This window comes from Macrobrachium nipponense, chromosome 20, assembly GCF_015104395.2.
Source record: "Macrobrachium nipponense isolate FS-2020 chromosome 20, ASM1510439v2, whole genome shotgun sequence".
In the NCBI taxonomy this organism is placed as follows: Eukaryota; Metazoa; Arthropoda; class Malacostraca; order Decapoda; family Palaemonidae; genus Macrobrachium; species Macrobrachium nipponense.
Window position 1 is genome coordinate 49,960,311 of NC_061089.1, and position 20,581 is coordinate 49,980,891.

General features: G+C 35.1%; 1 protein-coding gene across 3 annotated transcripts in view; it reads right to left on the minus strand.

The window, feature by feature from the left end:
* LOC135225683 (T-cell leukemia homeobox protein 3-like) overlaps positions 1-20,581 on the minus strand; it is a 128,071-nt gene that overhangs the window by 85,549 nt on the left and 21,941 nt on the right. For 2 of the 3 annotated variants that reach the window (XM_064265050.1, XM_064265033.1), the window contains exon 2: positions 14,632-14,676. The exons of the other annotated variant lie outside the window; for it this stretch is intronic. In XM_064265050.1, the coding sequence (XP_064121120.1) occupies positions 14,632-14,676 (45 nt within the window). The remainder of the gene's footprint in view (positions 1-14,631; positions 14,677-20,581) is intronic. 3 annotated transcript variants of the gene reach the window in all.

Below are 20,581 nucleotides of genomic sequence, written 5' to 3' on the forward strand. Positions count from 1 at the left end.
TCACTCTTCCTTATGTCTCAAATTTTATTTTCTTCCTTTCTAAACCTTTATACTTTTAATTTACTTGTAATCCTTACTTCCTTTTATATTAAGTTTCTCAGTAACTATTTCCTCCAAGCATTCCAAGCACATTGTACCTCTTTTAAGCAAATTATTTTTCACTCTTCTTCCCAAATAGTCATTAGCCATCATTTTGATTGTCCTAATGACCACCCTTTCATCTACCTTTTTTAGACTTCTCAGTATTCTAGGTTGATATGTCTTCACTCCTGTACCCTAATTAACTTTCACTCTTTTACTCTAATTAGCTGTCACTCGTTTAACCTAATTAGTCTTCAGTCTTCTACTCTAATTAGTCTCTAGTCTTATGCCCTTATTAGCCTTCACTCTTCTGTATTAATTAGCTAATATTCCTATACCTTCGATAGACTATAACGGTTCAATGTCATACGATGACAGTCCGTTCATTTTTCACAATTGCTTCTTCATTATACTTCATTATTTTATCAGCTTTCACTCCCATGCCCTCATTATAATTCCACAATGTTCATCCTCGTCACAGCTCATACGAGCATCCATTTATCCTTTTTTTTTCCTATCGGAGCCGAACGAAAAGAAATAAGTTGATTAAGGTCGATGTCATTTTAATCATTTTAATCATTATTAATTCAATTTGACCCTTGCTGTAATGGGACTTTCATCATGAAGCGGCGCAGTAATCCCTCAATTTTGTTTCCGATAGGCGTTAATCCCGATAATAAGCTCAGTAATTAGCAAAATTATTATAATTAAAAAAAAGTCTCTCGTCGTGGAGGCTTATTCGTTTAAACTGATTTTAATTTGGTTCGTCATTTCATGCCAATTTGAACGAGTATGATGCCATCTGGCGGTCAGATGCTGCGTCTCTGATATCGGAAATGAAAGGGGTAGTGGGGTGGGGGGGGGGGGGGTGACTTACTTACTGTTGATATTGGCAGATACTTTCAGTAAGGAAAAATTATCCATTTTCAGTTAATGATTTCCACTAATTGGCTTACGCGGAAATTTTTATTACTTTTTGGAAGACGAGCGGCTTGCTAGTATTGATAATTTTCAGTGCCTTCAATTAGGAAAAGCCGATTACTTAAGGTAGTAAATTTCACTTCTCGGAAAACGTACTACTTTTTTTTTATTTGTGATCATTTTAAAGTGAAAATTAACTTGTAATGATAATGTCTCATATTTCCAGGGAGGATAGGTAGTTTACTTACACTGATTATTTCTTAAAGGAGGGAATGATTTACTTCACATTGATAGTGTACAGGATTTTAGAGAGTATACAACTGTTTCAAATACTCCCGATTAGGGGTAAAATTACTCCTACTCTTGAGAGAATTCTTTTGACTATATTACAGAGAAAATGTGGCTTTATGAGCGACGGTCTCCGGCCATATTTAAGGAGAAAAGGTTATTCTCATAAAGTAATGAGTTCTAAACATTATAGAGATCATTTTCCTCATTACTCTGATAATTCAAAGCACTCTTCGAGAGAAAAATTAGCCTATCATCGAATATTAGTGCTAATATTAGGTAGACTTTCCAGCGGCTATGTGAGTGCGAGCTGTTGCAGACAGCGTTTTGCCCGAAAAAACGCTGAAACTGATATTGATAATATATATATTATATATATATATATATATATATATAATATAATATATATATATATGCATATGTTATATGCTCTCTCAATGTGTGGTGTGTGTATGTATTTATATATACATCTATATAATATATATATATATACATACATACATACATACATGCGTACATACTTATACACAAGCACACCTCACATTGTGAGCAAGAGCAATCAGCAAATAGCTGAAATCAAATTGCTGTATCGGTCAAGATATGTGACACTAACTCGTTGTCTCTACTGCAAGTGTAAGGTTAAAAGTCCATAGTAACTCAACAAGATAGCCAAAGAATTCCCGCTAACTGATAAGAAAGAGATACACAGACAGACAGGCGGACAGTCACTACCTTCGGGAAGGGAGGTAGTAGGGGGATGGTATGCTCTCTTTGTAGGGGTGGGGTGGGGGGTTAGATACCGACGGCGGGTTTGGTCAAAATGCCTCGAATTTAACGTCGGCATTAAAACTGCGTTACGCCTATGTGATGTAATGTTGCCCAGCGTATCTTCTCGCCTTTTTTTTTTCTTTTGCCTTTTTTCCTCATTTTTCTTTCCTTCCCTTTTTTCCCCGGCTGTCCTAATTGCATTGCCGTGTTAACTTGACTATTAAATGTCATTTGCGGGCAACGCGATGAGTAGATATTTCTAAATACGAGTCTAGTTCATCATCTATTCCCAACTCCCAACCCCCCACCCCCCGTCCTGCCAGTCACCCACCCACCCACCCACACCCCCTTCCCCCAGCAAGCCTGGTATGCCCTGTCCTAACCCCCTCCCTCCCCCCTAGCGTCATTTGCTTTATCGTAATTGCTCAGGTAAAGTGTAAGCGAGGTTCACCAGGGCACATACACACACGCACACACATACATACATAAGAGCACACAAATGTACACACATACGCACACACACCATTCAACATTAAATTTCATTCACGTAATTGTAGTAAACTACTTTTTTGATGCGGGAAAGTGGAACTTACATTTATGAAGATGAATAATTTTAATTAGCTCTCTCACAAAGTAATATGGTTTTTAATCCAAAGAACCCATGTGAAAGTTACAATGACCTAAGCCTGCAAATATTATTTTGAAAAATTATTTTGAGATGTGGTGTATCGGTTTTTATTTCTTGATCCTATTCTTATCTTGATCATCTAGTAGTTTTATTTCTCTCACTAAAGAGTTTCGTCGCAGCTTTGAATAGTTAGTATTTCACTCGAAAATTATACCTCAGATATTATATTCACGGAAAAAAATATGATATTTGGAGGCGCTTAAGTAAATAAATTTAGACGAACCTCACAATATTTACTATTATACAGGCAGTGGTGACCGTAACAGGACTTAGCTTTTGAGAGAGAGAGAGAGAGAGAGAGAGAGAGAGAGAGAGAGAGAGAGAGATAACGGATTGGATAATGAAATAAATGAAGTTGTTTGTTAATTTATAAAGATAAATCATTTAGGAATAGAGCACCAGCAGAGGTTTCTTTTATTATTGAAACTCGGTAGCCCACTGATTAGTGTGGACCTAAGTTTGATATATATATACATATAGATATATATATATATATATATATATATAATATATATATATATATATATATAAAATATATATATGTGTGTGTGTGTGTGTAGAATCTACTGGTCACTTTTTTACCAGATAATATATCGCAACTGTAATAGCCAAAACAATGCCCTCTTAACTTCTTGAATTCTTTGCTCTTTTTTTGGATACGCTTGTCACTACAAAGCCTAAAGATCCAAGTTCAAAGAAAATTTTGAAGAAAATGTGATGTCTGGTTACCGGGAAACGAACCCAGGTCCCATACTCACAACGATTATGGGACCTGGTTCGCTTTCCGGTACCAGATATCACAATTTCTTCAAAAATTTCTTTGAATTTGGATCTTCAGGCTTTGTAGTGACAAGCGTACCCAAAAAAGAGCAGAATTCAAGAAGTTAAGAGAGCATTGTGGCTATTACAGTTGCATATATATATATATATATATATATATCTATATATATATATATATATATATATATATATATATATTCAGACATCGTCAAGGAGCTACTAAGTAGCTCCTTGACGATGTCTGAATAAAGACGAAAGCGCTTGGATTCCTGACTATCATTTTCCCGTGGTATTCGCTTATTTATGAAGTCACGTGCATCTACTGTGATTTTTTAAGTAGTATATATATATATATATATATATATATATATATATAATATATATATATATACCGTGCACACACACACACACACATATTATCTAAATTTTGTTGAGGAGACCTTCTCTCCCTAACAACGACACATAAACTACTACTCTGTATTACACAGTTATCATGAAATAAAGATAAGCCATAACTTTCCATTCAGACTCGAGCACCGTCGGCGAAAGTGAAAACTAAGCTGAAAAGGAAACGGCCAGCAGTATAAAGGCCAATATAAAGTGGGTGATAAAATCGCCCTTTTAAGCGGAAAAAAAAAAAAGAAGAAGTTTCAACCGGCCTCGGTGACGAGAACCAATTAACATTCCCGGGCGTGTTTATGCTTACCTAAACACCCCCGCTTGGGAAAAACCGTCCTCCGCGGACGACGGAATGTGTTTGTTTCGCTGCTTCCTTCTTCAAGCAACTTGTTTATGTTACTGGAGCCAAGTCGAGGGGCGCTCCCGTCCCCCTTCTCGACTGCTGCGCCTTCAGGTTAACCTTAGCTGGGTTGCTGGGAAGGCTTATAATTAAAAGGTATTCAAGGTTGCTTCTTTATATTTTTATTTATATACTCAATTATTTATTCATTTATTTTATTTTCCTTGACAATGGGCCACATGGAACCAGTTCGTCGAAAGCTTTGAATCCTTCTTTCAATCATTTGTTTGTTTATTATATCTATATTTACTTACTTATTTTATAATTGCCTATTTTTCTTGGCAATGGGCTGCCAGGGGGCAGTTCGTTAAAAGCTTAGAATAGTTCATTTATATAATCAATAATTTATTTACTTATATATTTTACTTGACAATGGGCTACCAGAAAGCAGTCCGTTAAAAACTTGGAACCCTTCATTTGTTTATTTGTTAATTAATTAATTTATTCACTTGTTTATTTTACTTGTTTATATTACTTGACAATATTTCTTTTATTTATTTATGTATTTATTTCTTTGTTGTTGTATCCTTCTCTCCGTGAGATGCAATGACAGTAATTTCGGCACATGTGGCACTGGTTGCTCAAGCACTAGGCAGCCTTTCAGGCACGACGCTTAGTCATTCTGTAACCACAACATAATAAATGATAACAGTGCAGCTTTCGTCATTCAGTCGTCATGACAATCTTCAGTCTCAGACGAATAAGCCCTTTGTCTTTGTATTTTATTTGTTTATTTATTTATTATTTGCAAACAAATAATTGTAGCTTATTACAGTCGGTTTCCTCTACATCCGAATGTTGCAAGGAAGTAGAGGTCCTTAGAAGTCCTTCTGAAGGGTCAAGGGGCAGGAGCTTGTGCTAATGCATGGAATAGAATATGAAATTTAGGCGAGATGCCAAGCGCTGGGACCTATGAGGTCATTCAGGGATGAAAGGGAAATCAAGAGTAGAGAAGTTCTGAAGGTGTCACAGGAGAATAGCCTCGCAGTTGCATTGTGAAACAGTTGCTAGGAGAGGGTGGAGAGTAAGATGGAAGAAATTATGAACTGAGGCCACAGTAACAGGAATGGAAGAGACACGACCAACTGAATAAAACTAAAACCACAACAGGATCGAGATAGTCGTAACTATAGGTCATAGTTCCATGCAAGGTCGATCAATTATTGACCGGGTGCACTGGGTCACACGAAGTTTTGAAAATACATGGAAAATGAATAAATGTATAATGAAAATAGACAGAAGAATTTCGCTTTGCAGAAGATCCAAAAGACATATGCGACTGATATCTCCTCCATATTTCCGTAGGGGGGCGGGGACATAATGCTGTCGGTGCACCTTACACGCGGTGCACTGTAGGCGTTACTTATGGTTCTTAGGAATGTCCCTTCGGCTCCTAGCTGCAACCCTTTCCTTTCGGCCCATAGTTACAACCCTTTCGTTCTTTTTACTGTAACTACATTCATATTCTTTCTTCCATCTGACTTTCCACCCTCTTCTAACATTTGTTTCATAGTGCAACTGCGAGGGTTTCCGCTGTTATACCCTTGTAAACTTTTATTCTCGATATTTCTTTCAGCGCTGAATGACCTCGTAGGTCGCAGTGCTATGCCTTCGGCCTAAGCTGTATATTCTCTTTTATCTCCCTATGATCTGGCCTTTTTGAAGCCTCAGATGCCTGAAATTTCTGGAGAATAATTTAGGTTTAATTATTTGCCTTTGTAATTATTTCTTTAATTTTTTCATGGTGAATAATAAAAGGGAAATGCTTTTGATAGCAGTTATCGCATAGCTCTTCAAAGTGTTAGAAATCCTTTGTTTCATAGTGAATCTATGTATACATATATATAGTATATATATATATAAATATATAATATCATATATAAATATATTATATATATAATTACTATTATACGGAGGGCAGACTTTTCCTGTCATTCATAAAAAAAAAGAGTAAAAAACACACATTTGCAATAAAACTTTTCAATCATTTTTTTCCAAATCACCGGAATCGCATTACATGCAACCACCAGCGGACCTAATCCCTGGCCTTAGGTCTGAACTGAACTAATTGTAATCGCGCCTCGCAAATCACAACCCCAGATGCATTAGGTCATATTTTTTTTCCTATTTTTATTTTCGAACGTTCGATATTCTTCAGTGAATTTTAAATCAGACTTTGAATTTGGATTTAAGTCGAATTTTGAACGAGATTTGTTAGAGGAACTGAAATGCAGTGGAATGACGTGGTGTCATCGCAAATTCTTTATTTTTTTTTTTGCAAGTGGCTTTAATATAAATTTAGAACGATGTTATTGTCAGTGTATATTATAATATATTATTCTATATATATATATATAATTATAGATATTATATATATATGTATTATATTATGTAATATATATATATATATTATGTCTATATATACTATATATATATATATATATATATATATAATTAGTCACTTTATAGTTGAAAGGATACATCCAATTATGTGATAATTTCTTGTGCAACAGGGCTTTGACTGAACGCAGAATGTATTTTGAAAGTAGTACTTCGAGGTATTGTACCCACTTTTTCCTGACTTGAGGAAAGTTCAACCATTTGCAATAACCACTTTTAAATTTCAACGATATTAAGGAGCGCAAAGAAATGTAGAGAACAAACCCTTTATATCTAAGATTCTGAAAGAAAGAAGAAGACATTTGAAAAAAGTATTTCTGAGACACAGACTTATCTTTGAAGTTCAAATTTTGTATATTTTTTCCTCATCTTTTCTCCTCCTCCTCCTCCTCCTCCTCCTCCTGATACCCCTCCAGTATTCCACAAGGATTCCCTGAAAACAAATAGAACGGCAAAAGTATCCTAAACATCCCTTCCTGACCTTGAATATTCCAACTTCATGGGACCGACCACACTCTTTCGATTTCTTTCCACTCCCGAATTGATCACCTTCTCCACTCCATTGCCTTTGGCATTTGCCTCCCTCTCCCTTCGCACGGCCATTTAACTCTGTTCATTGCTCTTAAACGCGGTGCAGCCCGATTCCGCTGAAGAAATCATTTCACTGACAGTGCTACTTAAATTTCCTACTTTGGGGGACAGGCGTCCAAGGGCTTTTCGATCGATTATTTGTCGAAGATTTTTGTTGTAGATTTTCATTCGTTGGATCAAATTGATGACTAACTATTATTGTTTGTGTCATACGAAATATCTGAGAAAGAGTAGGAAGGTGAAATACTTTGAATGTAAGAGAGTCTGGTAGTTAAATGACATAAATATATATATATCTATATATATATATATAATATATATATATATATATATATATATATATATATATACAAATATATATAATATAGCTCCATATGATATTATATATATAATATAATTATATATATATCTATCTATATATATAATTATTATAATATTTATGATGGTTATCAAAAGTTATTCACACGAACACTTATTCTCGACTAGCAATCCCCACACTTGCACAGTACCCCTCCCCACAAAGTACCAGCACCCATAGTCCCACATGGCAAAGATTAAAAAAAAAGTGGAGAAAAAAGAAATAGAAACTAATGAATTGTGGCTGAGATAATTACACCGCTTTGGGGATGGAGGACTGTCAGTATAGACAAGTATCCCCGAAAGGGTTGATGAGATTATGAGGTGTGAGAGGTGAAGGTGTCGGGGTAAAATCGACACCCCCTTCCCTCCGCCCCCTTTTTTTGTTGTGTGGAATCGGAGTTTGGTGAGAGAGAGAGAGAGAGAGAGAGAGAGAGAGAGAGAGAGAGAGAGAGAGATATTATGAAATGGTATTTAAACAAAAACAGTAATAGAACTAATAAAAATTGTGATAAACCTCCATGGCATTGTAGCTATAAAATTAAGCAATAATAATAATAATAATAATACTAATAATAATAATAATAAGTAGAAGAAGAAGAAGAAGAAGAAGAGAAGAAATTATTTCCACTATTATTTTATGCAGCAATAAATTTGCTGTCGAATGTATAATTATTTAGGAACCCCATTATTTAACAAGCAACAGCATTGTTTTAGAATGTTTTCACCAGTGACGACAGTCATCCGTTCCTGAGAATTTTCATCTAAATCAAACCGAGAATTTTAAGAATATTTTGAATCGACAAATAATTTATTTTGTTCACGGCGCGCTTTATTTTGTTCATTTGTATACTCAAATGCGTGAGCATTACTACGTTCATAGGTAAATGTGAACACTTTCATGGCCGATTTCAATACAGAGACCATCAATACACCTCATGCGGTGCACTGTATGCGTTACTTAGGTTCTTTGCAACGTCCCTTCGGCCCTTAGCTGCAACCCCTTTTATTCCTTTTACTGTATCTCTGTTCATATTCTCTTTCTCATATCTTTCTTCCCACCCTCTCCAATGAATTATTTCATAGTGCAACTGCGAGGTTGTCCTCCTGTTACACCTTTCAAACCTTTCTGGTCTCAATTTCCCTTTTAGCCCTGAATGGCCTCATAGGTCCCAGCGCTTGGCCTGTGGCACAAGGGCTATCTTCCATTCCAATGTTAAGTAATAAATAGAATGTTTCTCCCAGTGACTAGATATTGAATGGGTTATGTGTTGTTTTAAGAGTTGATGTGGAGTCAAAAGGAAATACATATGGTGGTTATCGGTTGATAGTCTATGCCAATTAAGCGTGTATTTCTGTGCATGTTTGATAGAGATGTTACTTATATTGTGTTACAATTACTAGGGCCATAGAAAGAGAGAGAGAGAGAGAGAGAGAGAGAGAGAGACAGACAGACAGACAGACAGACAGAGGGAAATGCTTTAGCACTTGCATACACGCACACATACACACACGCAGAGAGAGAGAGAGAGAGAGAGAGAGAGAGAAGGGAGGCGTGGCATGTCTGCTCAGGAGAATAAAGATAAGTGAGGCCTCATTACCCGGCCGTCCTCCCGGGCACGGGCACTTGCAGCTTATAGCTGTAGCAAAGCTATATAAGCTTCGTGAACACCGCCGCTCCGCCATGCCCCGTAAACGAGACCGTTGGAAAATACTTAACATAACTTTCGACCCGAAGTAGATCCAATTTTTTTTTTTTTATCTGGGTTCTTTCGAGGTTGTCAACAGCTGTAGTCATTAAAAGTGGTAGAGAGAGAGAGAGAGAGAGAGAGAGAGAGAGAGAATGATGGTCCTTGAAGGCAGTAATGACCACGACCAATTGAACTTCTGAATGCTGTGAACCCGGCCCCTCCCCCCCCCCCCCCTCTCTCTCTCTCTCTCTCTCTCTCTCTCCACACCCCCATCATTTGCTCTCTCTCTCTGTCATCTTGGAGAGGCGAAGTGTTTTATGGCGCTTCACATGCAGAAGTGGCCGTTTAGAAGCGGAGATTCGAGGCGCCCAAAGGAGTCACCCGAGAGAAATTATCAATTGCGTTAATCTCTCTCCCTGTCCTTTTATCGCGCTGGAAAGTTTCCTGGAATATCCTTCGCGGGAGGTTATGGGTTTCCTACACGTCGTCCAGCGCCGGAATGTCGTTTCTTGTTGCATTTTTTCGTCTTAATACCTCTTTCTATGCTTATTATTTTGGTCTTTCGTCCTAACTGCATTTCAAAATATTAATATTTTCATAAACGAAATATTAATATTATTTACGCTGTTATGAATAAAATAATGATAATATTAATATCATCCTTGTCATAAACAAAATATCAATTATATTTTTGCCGTCCTAAACAAAATATGAATTATATTTTCGCTGTCATAAACAAAATATGAATAGTATTTTCTCTGTCACAAACAAAATATTAATAAAATTTACGATTATCATAAACAAGGTTTGAATTATATTTTCGCTATCATAAACAAAATAGTAATAGTAATTTCGTCGTCATAAACAAAATGTTAATATTTTTGCTGTCGTAAACAGAGTAGTAATGTTATTGTCGCTGTCGTAAACAAAATATTAATAACATTTTCGCTGACAAAATAGTAATATTTTCGCTGTCATCATAAAAATGTTAGAAATACTTTTGCTGTCGTAAACAAAGTATTAATGTTTCTGTTGTCAAACGAAATATTGATATTTTCGCGGTCATTAACACAATATTAATATTTTGGCTGTCATAAACAAAATATTGATAATATATTTGCTGCCATAAAAAGATCTTGTTAATATCTTCTGTCATAAACAAAATACTAATAATTTTTTCGCATTCGTAAACGAAATATTAATAATATTTTCGCTGTCATAAAGAAAATAATCATATTTGCGCTATCATAAACAATACATTAATAATATTTCGTTGTTACAAATGAAATATTAATAATATTTTCGCTGTCATAAACAAAAGTATGAATATTATCTTTGGTCATAAAAGGTATTAATGATAATTTCGCTGCCATAAACAAAATATTAATAATATTTTCGCCGTCATCAACAAAATCTTAATATTTTCGCTCCTCACCAAAATATAAGTAAATATTTTCGCTGTCATAAGCAAAATACTGATATTACCGTCGCAGTCGTAAATAAAATTTTAATAATGATATCACTGTCATAAACAAAATGTGAATGACATTTTTGTTGTTATAAATTGTCTTACGGTTTCCTTTTCGTTAGCATTAATCAATTTTCGATCATTTTTAATCACATTGTTTTACGTAGTAATCACATCGTAGCTTGTTCACATTTTCTGTCTCTCCTTGCATGCTGATTTAATCTCTTTTTTTTACTAACCACTGCGTCGTTGACCTTTGTAGTCGTGATGCCACCGTGGCACGAATCCAGTCAGCCTTCCAATCATTCAGCCAATCATATGCTATTAGAAACTAATACTGAATATTTCCAATGCTTAATGGGGGAATCTAATCCGTTTCTTTGGTCAGATTCTTTCCCAGAGTTCGTTATCCTTTGTTGATGAATCACTAGACATGCGTTAATTTTCATGTTGCAGTTGCTGTTGATAAAAACAGTTGTGATGCAAAGAAATAAAAGTTCAACCTGTTTAATAATAATAGTAATATAATAGTATGAAGATTATTAGTTAAGGCGATCTGTTAATTGCTGATCAAAACGTTGCTAAAGCTACGTTAGTTTTAGATAGATAGATAGATAGAGGAATAGATAGGGAGAAAGGATGGACTCCCCTAAATTCGGCTGGTTCTGTTTCAGTTTTGAGAAAAGTGAACCATATTTAAGTCGATCTTAGCAGAAATATGATTTAATATATATATATATATATAATATATATATATCTATATATATATATATGTGTGTGTGGTGTGTGGTGTGGGTGTGTGTGTGTGTGTGTGTGTGTTGTGTATTAAATCTAAAAGATATGCCTTGGAATTGGAATTACCACTAAAATTCTTCAGAAAACTACTTCTCGAGTGATATGTGGCTTGAAAATTGGGAATGATTGTGTCTGTTTTTCTTTCTTTAACGTCACTAGATGATGTCAAGGTAATCTTGAAACATAAACTACTTTGGGATCGAATGATTTAGACTCAATGTTGTCCAAACTGGGGTCCGCGTACCCCTGGGGGTACGCAACATAGATCATGAGGGTACGTGAACAAACAAGGAACACACACACACATACACACACAACAGACACATCCCATCAGTGAACATCAGCCTCACATCTCACATTAAGTTGTGTAAGTAATTTTCAAGCATTTTGTTATTAAATCATCATTTTTATTTTTGTAATAAGTTTGTTTCTATTAACCAACGCTCCTATAATGCAGTCTTTTCATAATTAATTTACTATTTGCATGATTATCCTAAATAAAACTGAGTTTGATCAGCCATGGTGGGCGAGGGGGGGTTGGCGGTACGTAACAGCAGGAGAAGGTAATAAAGGGTACAATAGGTGAAAATGTTTGGACAGCACTGATTTAGAAGATACAAAGGCCAAGACGAAGATGGTAAAAAAGAGAGAGAACGGAAAAGAAGATTGTAGATGGGATAGTATGCCAACAAGGCGGTGAAGTAAAGCGTTAGGAGATGGGAGATAGATTATACCCCAACCCCCCAAACCAACCCCAGTCTATCTCCCACAACGTCACCCCGCAGTCAACCGAAAGCAATGAAAACCTCAGTAAGGGAGCCACCTCCACCAGCCTTTTGTATCTCTAGCATAGACATTTGAACATTCTGAACGCTTGTAGTTTAAAAAAGATGGGACGTTGTAATATATATATATATATATATATATATATATATGTATATATATATATATATATATATATATATATAATATATATATATAATATATATGAATGATTATCACATCACCGTTCTAATTTGTTAACATGGTAGAGGGGGTTGGATATCGATTCAGATTACGGTGATTTGTAAGGTCGGAGTCGGTATAAACTTATATCCTCACTTGTTAGCCGAATCGATAACTTCACTGACGTTCTTGTTTCTTCTCTGTCCGTTGGACGGTGGTTCGAACCCACGAGAGGACGAAATTATTATCAACTAAAAAATTTCCACTTCGGTTTACGTATATGAAAATATATCAATTCCGAGGTAGAGCGAATTAGATATTAAAGGACATTTGTGGCTCGAATATATATATATATATATATATATATATATATATATATATATATATATATATATATATATATATATATATATATATGTGTGTGTGTGTGTGTGTGTTTGCATATATATATATATATATATATATATATATATATATATATATATATATATATATATATAATTTATATATAGACAGTAAGTACATTTTACCTTATCTGCACTGGCTAGAGAAATAACTTTTTTATTTTTCTCTTAGCCGCAGAACTCAGCGAAAGCATCATGGCTGTGTCATCACTGTCATCACAATCATCATTCGTCACTACTGATGATTATTATAAAGTCGCGGTTGGGTTAAGACGTTGACAAGCTGTTGCACTCCGTAAAGAGGGGAACTACGTACAATCACCGTCTTGTGGCAATAGGGAATTTACATAGAGAATTGTTAGTGACGGAAGTAGGCTGAACACGCCAAATGGACCGTTGTTACAATAATGAGAGAGAGAGAGAGAGAGAGAGAGAGAGAGAGAGAGAGATTTGACACACTTAACCACAGCGAAGGGTTGGGACATCTGTAGAGTGAAATATATTCAGAGAAATCAAGAGGTAGGTGGTCAGATGATTAAAAATTATCTAGGCTTGTAGCGGGCAAGATTATAGAGAGAGAGAGGGAGACTGAGCTAACATTAACTCTGAAGGCGAAAAAAAAAAAAAAAAAAAAAAAGTACTACCGGAATAGATTGAAGAATTCATAATAACCACAATTAGGCATATATTGCCCATTTTTAGAGTTGCTATAAAAGGCAGAGGGTCAACTGTGCACTTGGACTGAAGTGATCATTATGAAGGACTGCTCATACTCGGTCGGCTCTCAATTTTACATTTTCGAGATGAATATTATCCTTAAAATCAATAAGAAAATAGACTCGACTTGCACAGTGTCTTTGGAAATTACGTATTCACAAAAATTTTTCAGATTAAGAATAGATAAAATTGCAGAGGAGCTTATATTTTTGAAGTATGCATCTATGTTAGTGATTGTGCAGTTACTTAGAGTTACTTAGAATTATTCTTTGAGAATGATAGGAAAACTTACTTTTGTTAAGTAGCATTTGCGTAAATTTGCATATGACTGTTAATTATTTCGAACATAAAAGTTTCTATCAGGTTTAATTTATAGAGAACCTGCATTTGCTATACTGCATCAGAGGAAATTATTATGTAAACAATCCTAATTATTTTTACATCTTTTAGGGTTTTTTCTTATATGATCATCTGTGATAATCAAGGTCTGTAGGATAAAGTGGTAGGAAACGATTGTTTTGATAGATTAACCTTTGGAATTATTGTGGAATTATTCAAAATTATTTCCGACATTGAAACTTTATCAGATGAAACTGTGGATCAGTGAAGCAACTACAAAGCTCTCTCTCTCTCTCTCTCTCTCTCTCTCTCTCTCTCTCTCTCTCTCTCATATGCACACACATACGCACACGTATACACGCATTGTAATATATATATATATATATATATATATATATATATATATATAATATATATATATATATATATATATATATATATATATATATATATTTGTGGATATCTATATATTACATACGTTGCACATCCGTGTCCTCTCAACCCAGCTGTGTTAGTATCTCAGGTGTAAATATACGCATTTTATAGTTAAAAAAGCATTTGTCTAAATAAAACAGTACAAAAAACATCAATGAATTTACCTTGCGTTATCTGCTGTAAAATTTTCCCAGGTGTAAACCACTCTCCTGTAATTATCAAAGCAGACAAACTTTAAAATGCATCGTGAATTGGTTTATTGAAATGTGTTACGTCACTCAGCCCTCTGCGTGCGCATGTGCAGGAGTGAGCGTCATTTAAGTATTAAAAAAGTTAAAAAAAACTGAATTATATGCTGTATCAGCGTTCGATATTCTCGGCCTATTTCAGAACTCATAATGCTAACAATTGGCTTGTAATAGGCTCGCTGTTTTTTTTTTTTTTCCTTCTTTTTTTGAGGCCTCAAATGAGAGCCTAGCTCTTCATTTATAATAAACTGAAGGCCATTTAAAGCCTTTAATTTAAGTAAATTAGTACTTTTCAGGCTGTTATTGAATAGAATCCTTATATTGTCTTGTATTTACGAGCTCACTTTGTGATTTTCATGTTTTTTGTATTAATTGAAGCTTTAATTAACTAATTCTCATGTCTTTTTAATTAATTAATTCGTTAAGAAATAATTACTATTTTTCTGTACACTTATTTTATATATCAAATAGTGTGTTTTGATACCTGTAATTTCTGTATTAAGTCTGTGTCTTTTAAATCTTTTGATTATAGTAAATGGATTCCTTTCATTGTTCTTGAGTAATTGTTAAATGGGCGTCTTTTAATATTTCTTATATGGGTAAAATGGGCTTTTTTTTATTTTTTTGACTCTTGTTTGAAAATTTGATTTAGAATTTAGATCGTAACTGGTTCCCGATTAGTATGTTTATTTGAAGTCTTAATGACCTCCATAAACAGTAGACTTTAGATCTTAAAAGCAAAAAGGCCTTTGTTTAATTATCTTTTTTTTATCGTCCTTAATGACATGAAGGGTCCCACCATTGCCAATGGTTTTGCTGTTGCGCCATAGATGGGTTTGACACTAAAATGTAATGCTATACGCATACATTTAAGTGCACGCACTATATATATATATATATATATATATATATATATATAATATATATATATATATATATATATATATATATATATATATAATAATATATATATATATATATATATATATATAATATATATATATATACATATCTGCTTTTTTCAGAACTGTTGTATAAATGGAAAAACCATACATCTTGTTAAGCACTTCATAACCTGAGTCATCTTTCTCTTTCTCCCATCCTTTAGGTAAAGAAGCAAGCTTTCTTCAACTGTTATGGGTAGAATAAAGTATAATAAGGTAGGTTTTGGCATATTGAAAATGGAGCTCCCCTTATAAGGTAACGCTCGCCAAGGGCAGGTGACAGTTCACACAGGCTATAAATAAATGAGTTCATTTGGCAGAACTGTTAAGGAATGACAACTGAAAAAATAAGATAACTGAGGATATAACTAACATATATTATTTGCATAACATGAACATATTAACAATAATAATGATAGAACTTGTATTATTATTATTATTATTATTATAGATAGTAGTAGTAGTAGTAGTAGTAGCAATCGCAGTATTAGTAGTAGTAGTTTTAAGAACATGAATAACAGCAATAACAGAAGTAAAATATTAATAAACAGAGCAAAATGACACAGTGAAACAGGAAAGAAAAATCAGGTCTTTGACTGAAGTTAATTAATAAAAATTAAAGCCCTCCTATTATTGGGTCAATGTGCATTTTTTTTATAAGGAAAAACTTTCAAGTGAAATATAGTGTTTATAACACTAATTGAGAGCAGAATAATCAGCTTACTAAGCAACTTTTACTTTGTCATCTAAGTTAGAGTTATTGCAGAATATACCATTACTCTTTTATATTCTCATTATTTATTGTCCTGTGTATAACGTGTTTTTTTTATCGGCCTTAAATTTTGGAGCTTTCGGTTTTTCAGAGAATAATTTTATCGTTGTGTCTGTCTTCTAGTTTTATGTTAATTTTAAACTTTCACTCTTTGCGAGTTTTTTTCAGAAATTAAGCCGAGGTCTGTCCATTTCCCTCGGAGGTACTTTTTCAAGGGACATCTCGAAACCCGGAAAGGTCTAGGAGGGACGGGTGAGGCAGAACGTTGTTGAATGGGAATGGGAGGTGATGGGTGGAATGGGTGGAGGGAAGTTGAAGTTGAGTCGATGAGAGGGGGTGGATGTTGTTCGGAAGTGAAGAAAGTGACAAAAACGAGAAGGGAAAAAAAAAAAAAAAGTTCCAATCCGACAGAGTAAGTTGTTTTTCATCGCGTTTCCTGTATTTACTAAACTCGCGATTTTTTATTTATTTAGTTATTAATTTATTTTATTATTTATATATTAACTAAATTATTTATTTTTTGCTTTAAATGCGTTTGTAAGTTTCAGTGTCGGTCGTATATAACATATATATATATATATATATATATATATATATATATATATATATATATATATATATATATATATATTATAACATATACATATATATATATATATATACTATATATACTATATATATATATATATATATTTATATATACATACATACATATTATAATATAATATATATATATCTATATCTATATATATATATATATATTCCACTGGTCACTTTTTACCAAATATATATGTAATTGTAATAGCCACAATGCCCTCTTAAAAACTCGAATTTTTTTCTGCTTTTTGGATACACCTGTCACTCTACAGCCTTTGAATCCAAGTGCAAGAAATCGGAAACAGTTATGATATCTGCTAGCGGGAAACGAACCGATGTTCCAAAATCACAACGGGATGGATGCTTATTTTTGGAAGTAAACTTTTCCTAAGTTAATCAGACACGTCTCACCCATCTTCCTGTCCCTTACGAGTTGGGTTGCTCTGTGAGCAAGAGCTCGTGCTGACATAAGGCCAGCTAAATCTTAACAACCTTTTTTCCAGACTCGTAACCAGCAAAATATGCAACATCTCTTCACAGACAACAAGACTCAATGAAAATACTTCATAGGTATTGGTGTTTACATATTTTGGTGATAAGCTGTTAGAAAGCACCACTGACTAGAGTAATCTATGTGCGTGCGTGTGTATGTGTGTATGTGCGTGTTTATTTGTTTGTTTTAGGGCCAACATACGTTTCAAATTGATCAAGTAAGCGATCATTTACCTGCGATATAATGGATATTGCTTGTGGTGCGTAAATAAGATTTTAGGAAAGAACTTCATTTTCCGGTTCCATTCTCTATATCTACAGGAAATTACATCTCTCTCTCTCTCTCTCTCTCTCTCTCTCTCTCTATCCATCATCAACCCTGTCTAACCAAACGCGGTCATTAATAGAGGGTGTTACCCCAGACTGCAATTACCTTTTATGTTTAAGTGACTTGATTATTTTGACTTTGGTCTGCCCGTTTCTCATCATATCGGTTCTCTCTTTTTTCTTTTCTTTTTTCTCTGCAATTTTTTTGCGCTTCGTTCTTCTCATTTGTTTTCTCTCAACGAGCCGGCTCTAATTTGCCTCCATAAACAAGGCCATTACATCTTTAATTTTCGACGCGACACCCTTGGACACCAGGTGATCGGCCTTTTTGATCCCACCCAGGCCATTTGCATAAACTTGAGGCCGTTAATGGTGTTTTAAGGTGCCCTTGATGGGCTCTCCTCCTCCTCCTCCTCCTCCTCCTCCTCCTTTTTCGTCCCTCTGCAGCTCTCGTAATCCTATTTCATACACCTAAACCTCAATATATACTCTTTTCCTTTTTTTCAGACAAGGGGTCTCCTTCGAAAGGACTCCACCTCCCCTTCCCCTCCCCCCCTTAACCCACATGCCTACTTTCAATCCTCTTTTCCTCCTCGTCCCACTTCAATCTTCTTCCTACCTCTTTGCAGCTATGAACCTTCTCCAATTCCTGACCTACCTCCAATCACCCCTACGTCATCTTATATCAGTCTATCTCAGCATCAGTCTTCCTCACACGTCAGTCTTTATCCCCACAATTCCTCTTACTCTGTCTCCCTTCAACCTTCTCCCCCAATTCTGTTCCTTCAATCTCCCCACTACAACCTGTACAGTTAATAATCTTCCTCAAGCATACTTCTCAACTCAATCTCCTACTAACCTATCAACCCTTAATCTCCAACCTCCTCTCCCCAATACTCCCGCAGTATCTATAACACCTCAAGCTCCACCTAAGCTTCCCGGGCAATATCATCTCCACCTTAACTTCCCCGCAGCAGCATCAATCCCCAACCTCCCTCCCCCACTCCCGCAGTATCTTCTCCACTTCAATCTCCACCTTAACTTCCCCAATCATCCGCAGCAGCAGCATCAGCCTTCCCCAGTCTCTCTCAATCTCCCGCAATCTCCCTCAGCGTTTCACCTGTACATTGAACCACCTCAAAGATTTCATTGGGAGGCGGCGGACAATTTGAAGACAATAAAGGCACAGTTTTCGCTCACGTCATCCTTGTCTTTATTGCTATATATATTTAAATGGCGTACTTATTATGTAAATTCTCCAGTGCACCCGTCCATTAGAGCAGCCCTTGGAACACTTCGGGGTGTAAGTGGTGGCGAAGAGGACACGCGAGAAGCGACGAACATGTTGACTGCAATTATCGTTTCTTTTTTTTCTCTCGTTTCTCAAAACTCTCTCTCTCTCTCTCTCTCTCTCTCTCTCTCTCTCTCTCTCTCTCTCTCTCTCATAATTTTATGGCCATTCCTACAATTACGAAAAATAATTTCTCGCCAATAATTTTTTGGCCATTCCTACAATTATGAAATATTGCTCTCTCTCTCTCTCTCTCTCTCTCTCTCTCTCTCTCTCTCTCTCTCTCTCTCTCTCTCTCTCTCACATTGTTTCTTGGCCATTCCTACAAATTGAAAAATAAAACTCTCTCTCTCTCTCTCTCTCTCTCTTCCAGTTTCTTGGCCATTCCTACAAATATGAAAAATATCAATCTGCGTCAGGATGTTGAAAGTGTGATGCCAGTTTATGATACAAGTCAATCAATCCTTGTGTCTCATCTAAGGATGATTTGAATCCTGCGGTAGTCTTCTGACTCGAAAAGGACTTTCTTTATTACTAAGGTAACTAACATCTCGCCTGTCATATTGTTCTAAAGAACGCATTCCCTCCTTAGGGCTTTCGTTTGTAAAAACAAAAGCAAATGTTTCTTATTTGTTTTCATGATATATTTTGTATGTGATTAGGAAAATAATAATTTTTCTTGTCGATTAGTGTTGTTGAACCAAAGTGTTGATAATCATATCTAGTTGTCTGAGCGCTACAATTTACGTTTCATGAATATAATCCTATCTGTGATTATTTCAAAACGTTATATTTTTCCTTAGCGGTTAACTTCATCTGCTGGTATGTGCACCTCACGTGGTGCACTGCAGACATTGCTTTAGGGTCTTTGCAGCGGCCCTTCGGCCCCTAATTACTATCACTCATTTTACTGTACCTCCGTTCATTTTTCCTTCCATCAAACTTTCCACCCCCTAACAAATTCTATATTCTATTCTATTTTATTGTGTTTACCGGCTTTTTGTTTTAATCTAGGTCACAGCTAGGTCCTGCAACTCTTCATTGAAGCGTTTGCGCGTGTGTGCCGATACTTAACCCAAGTTTTTTTTTTTTTTTTTTTTGTGTGTTAGAAAAAGTTCGGCTCTCGAAAAAGAAGACTCGAGAGTGAGAGTAGAGTATGGTTTAGTACGAGTGATGGTATTGAATGATAGATATTATTTTAATGCCTAGAGATATCAAAGTTAGATTTTTATTATTGAGTGTGGTATTGAATGACAAATTTTAATTTGATTTTGTAAAGAAAATAAAATTTGGATTAAGAGACAATCGATTTCCTGTTGGATATTATTAAAAAGAATGGCAGAATTAAGCGAGTTGATTTTATCAACTCGCTTAATTCTGCCATTCTTTTAAACAGTATTTGCCTTAAAGAGGGTCTTCTATCAAAATATTGTTGTTATTATT